Genomic DNA, 4,199 nt, shown 5'->3' on the forward strand with positions numbered 1-4,199 from the left:
ACAGTACAATTTGGGAGGCCACGAAATTGTACCATTGATGTGATTTTTTTCATGATTTGTTCATTAGTTTTAAAACACTTAAAAACAGTTTGATTTTAACAATGGTGTTCAAATTTAGTAACATAGTTCACGTATGAACTAATAGGCATTTTCCAACTAAAGATATATCTCATGGTTTCAAGTCTTCACTGATTTACATTTTAAACACAAATAAAATCTCCAAGTGATCAACGGAGAATGACCAGATGGAATTAGAGTTCCAGTCTTTACCTTTACAATCCCTGTGCTTTGTCTGTTTTGAATTTAAATGCAGTCAGATAGTGTTTGGCAGGCTCAGAGACTCACAAACAATTCCCAACCTTTACAGACTTACTCTCCAAACTGCACACACATAGCTCAGAGCCATCATGTGTCTGGAGGAGTCGGCTGTATACCTGGGGGCATTCTGAACTGACTCCCATGTAGGATACAAAGTTAATTAAAGAATGTGCTAATATGAAGCTTACATATAAAGCATTAAAACTCAACATTAAATGGTAAAATCACAGCAAGGTCTGTACCTAAGTTAATAACCCCAACGTCAATTTCCTGGTTTCAACAATATACTCACAGGTCAGGAAGGCTTGTGGGTCTGCCCTCCAGCGTCAACCATCTTGGCCTCACACTCCCACTCAGCACAACAGTAAAAGCTTCAGCCCTCCCTCGTGGCTCTACAAGTAGCCACAGACATTCTAGATCTCCACCAATGAGGAGAGTCATCTTTTCAGTAGCCACAGAGTCTCCTTGCCTTTCCTGGGCTCTACGTGGGTCTCGTGCAGCCCCTAAGCCAAGGGCTCCACACAGCCACACCAAGATAATGAGGTATTGGCTGGGGACTGAGGCTGGGGCCAATCACAGCTGAGGAACGGGAGCGAGTACAGGAAAGAAATGCAGGCAACTGGCTCCATTTCACCTTACATGTTGGGTTCTGTGCTCCAACACCCCAATTTCCCATTTTGAGAAATTGAAGGAACAAGAGCTTAGGAACAGGTCTCCTGAGCAAGACAGCTGGCATTTGGGGGCACCAGGTGATGAAAACTCCAGCTATGACTGGTCCCAGGAGGAAGGTGGGGCAGCTGAGCAGGGTACTGGGTGGTAGAATCACCTGAAGACACTTTAAAACACACCCATACAGGGGTGTTGGGGCGGGCGGCATCAGTCTTTGTTAGTCTCCCTAAGTGATGCCACCATGCAATTCACAAAGGTCAGGGAGTTGAGGCCCAACTGCACATACATCCCCTGGGCCCCCCATACTCTCCTGCTTCAGTTTCTCTTTCGGCCACAGCCCCTCACTTGCATGGAGATGTCCCTAGGCCAGAGAAGTGGGAAAACCAGCCCCACGAGGAAAGCCGTTTCCAGACACTTATCAACCTCTTTGCTGGTCCCACCCTCACCCAAAAAAGATGAGAATCTCAAACAAGAGAGAAGCTGAGTTTATTCCAATGACTGAGGTCTTGCCACCTGAGGTCTCCCCGTCTTCCCCTTCAGGGCCCAGAGGAAGGAGGGGTCTTTTTTATAAGCAACACCCCTCAGCTCAGAGGCCCCCAGTAGATACCAGCCAAAGACCAGGCTACATGTCCCCCCTCCCTGGGGCTTCCCAACTCCCCAGCCAGAGAGGACAGGTGACCAGGTAGGCAACGCTAGAGCAGTGCGGGCCTGAGGCCTCAGCTGGTCCTCCCGCAGCCCAGTTGCTGGGCAACAGGAGCTGAGCTGGCCCAGCCACGCTGGAGCTCCTGGGATGGGGCCAAGGGCACAGAGAAAGGCTGGGGCACCAGCGCTGTGGCCCCAGGAGGCTGGCGCTCAGGCACAAGCAGCCTCAGCCCCCTTCTCGCAGTCTGGGGGGGCCTCAGCCTTGCTCGCCAAGCTGTAGTAGTAGGTCCGCATGCGCTGCTCCACCGTCAGGAAGTCTGGACGGTCCTCCCACCTGTTGGGGGGGACAGGTCCAGTCCACTGACCACACGGCCAGAACCCAGCTTCAGCTGACAATGGACACACAAGGGGCTGAGAAAATCGTCAAGGCAGTGGAGCACTGGCTAATGGAGCAGTCTCTAGGGTGTGAGAACCAGATTCAGGGGTGCCTAACAAAAGAGCCACTGGCAGGCAGGATGGTGGGTGTTAAGGAATAACAACTTGGGGAACTGAAGCCACTGAGTGTTAGAATGACAATGTTGACCGTGGGGAGCTAGGCTGTTGAATGCCGAAGCACAGAGCATGTGAGGTGCCCGAGGCCAGGGCATCTGGGTGCTAGGTGCAGGCTTACAAGGGCACAAGTTTGCTGCCTGTGATGGAGCAGCAGGATGCTGAAGGTGGCCTGGCTGGTGGAGAGCTGGGGTATGAATGGTGCTATGTGTGGAATACCCATGAGTTATGTTGGGGTATCCAATGCTAGGCCTCTTTGGATGCTGGGGTGTTGGTGTACTGGGTGTTTCCTGATGGGGGCAGGTTAGGGCATGTTAGAATAGGACCACTTATTATTTATCATAAATAGAGTATCTACTTATTGGATTGCTTGTGTGTCTGGGTGTCTGTCGGTGTCTTAGGTGTTGGCAGTGGAATTGAGGGTGTGGGGGAAGAAAAGGCAACAAATGTTGCCTCATGCACACACCGCATAGTCAGTGTAGGGTGACAGCTTATTTGGGTGTGCGTTGGATGTCGTCTGATGGGAAGTTGGGATATTGATGGTGGCAGGAGTTGGTGTGTTTGAGTGTTAGACTTCACCCAGAGGTGAGGTTTTGAATATATTGAGGGTTTGTGTGCTTTGGTTTTGGTCTGTCTGGGTAAATGTCCAGGGACTGAGGAAGTAGATACTGGAGTATTATCCCACACCTGAGGGTCAGTAGCCTTTTTGGGGTAACAGCATACTATCTTGGTTGAGCATTGCAGGACTGATGTGCTGCTGAGTGCTGGCTGTGGGGCACTGAGTTTTAGATGCTGGAGCACTGGGTGTCCACAGGGGGCTGTGGCCACTGGAGGGTCAGTGTGTCAGAGAGTCGAGCACAGACGCAGGGAGACTAATGGTGCTAAGTGTTGGCAATGCTGGGAACTGGTGAGCATCTCTAGGCGGGACGACACCAGGGGGTCAGCTGAGACCTCCCCACCCAGCTGTCCTCACGGCCACGCCCCCCGCCCACAGGTACTCACCTGTATGTCCAGCAGTCGCTCATGAGTGCGTACATTTCAGGAGGACACTCTGGCGGGCACTCCATCCGCTTACCCTTCTCGATGAAGGAATTGACCTCGGGGCCCTTCATCTTCTGCTCAAGCGAGAGCCACATGCACACGTCAGTGACCAGGGCTCCTCACCCCCTCCCACCTAGCAGCCCACCACCTCTGCCCATGCCTGCCTTGTATGGCTTCTGGCCGTAAGAGAAGGCCTCCCACATGGTGACCCCATAGCTCCAGACGTCGCTGCGGCTGGAGAACTTGCGGAAGTTGATGCACTCGGGCGCATACCACTTGAGTGGCCACTTTCCAGCCGAGCGGGCCTGGGGAGGAGGAGATGCTGCCAGGGCGGAGCTTGGGGACCCCCCACCCACCTGTCCCATCCACTTGGGCACCAAAGGGGTGGGGACTCACAGTGTAGTAGCTGTCATCGGCACCCAGGGCCTTTGAGAGGCCAAAGTCACTGATCTTGGCGTAGTGCCGGTTGACCAGAAGGACATTGCGGGCCGCCAAGTCTCGGTGCACAAAGTTCTTCTCTTCCAGGTACTTCATCCCCATGGACACCTGGTGCAGCAGCTCCACCACATTGCTGACAGGGATCTCCTCCCTGGGATGCAGGGGAAAGCAGGGTCAATGGGGAGGGGACAGCCCACATTCCCAAGGAGGCCAAGCCCACATCTCTGAACCAGCCGGGCAAGTGTTCATACTTATGAAGCAACTGCTGTGTGCCAGGCACAAGGCTGTGGACACTGCAGTGAACACACAGGCAAAGCCTCTGCCCTCGTGTGGTCTCAAGGCTTTAAATTCCACCCACGTGCTCCAATTCCCAAATTTGTACATTTGCCTGCATCCTCCATGTGCCCTGAGGAGGGTGTCACGGGCACCTCAAAGATAATAAGGCCAAAGCTAAGCTCCAGATTGTTACACACACACACACGCACACACACACACATGCACACGCACACGCACACGCACACGCACGCACGCACGCATGCCGC

The 4,199-nt window shown here is 53.0% G+C and overlaps 1 protein-coding gene across 1 annotated transcript in view; it reads right to left on the bottom strand.

Annotated features, from left to right (window-relative positions):
- Positions 1-1,456: 1,456 nt before the first annotated feature.
- The window catches only part of LOC102883976 (tyrosine-protein kinase ZAP-70), a 22,268-nt gene continuing 19,525 nt past the window's right edge, over positions 1,457-4,199 (bottom strand). The window contains exons 11-14 of the mRNA XM_006909421.3: positions 3,616-3,808; positions 3,384-3,524; positions 3,181-3,293; positions 1,457-1,963 (exon numbers count right to left, since the gene is read on the bottom strand). Of these exons, the coding sequence (XP_006909483.1) occupies positions 1,840-1,963; positions 3,181-3,293; positions 3,384-3,524; positions 3,616-3,808 (571 nt within the window). The 3' untranslated portion in view covers positions 1,457-1,839. The remainder of the gene's footprint in view (positions 1,964-3,180; positions 3,294-3,383; positions 3,525-3,615; positions 3,809-4,199) is intronic.

The sequence above is a fragment of the Pteropus alecto genome, unplaced genomic scaffold, assembly GCF_000325575.1.
Source record: "Pteropus alecto unplaced genomic scaffold, ASM32557v1 scaffold223, whole genome shotgun sequence".
In the NCBI taxonomy this organism is placed as follows: domain Eukaryota; kingdom Metazoa; phylum Chordata; class Mammalia; order Chiroptera; family Pteropodidae; genus Pteropus; species Pteropus alecto.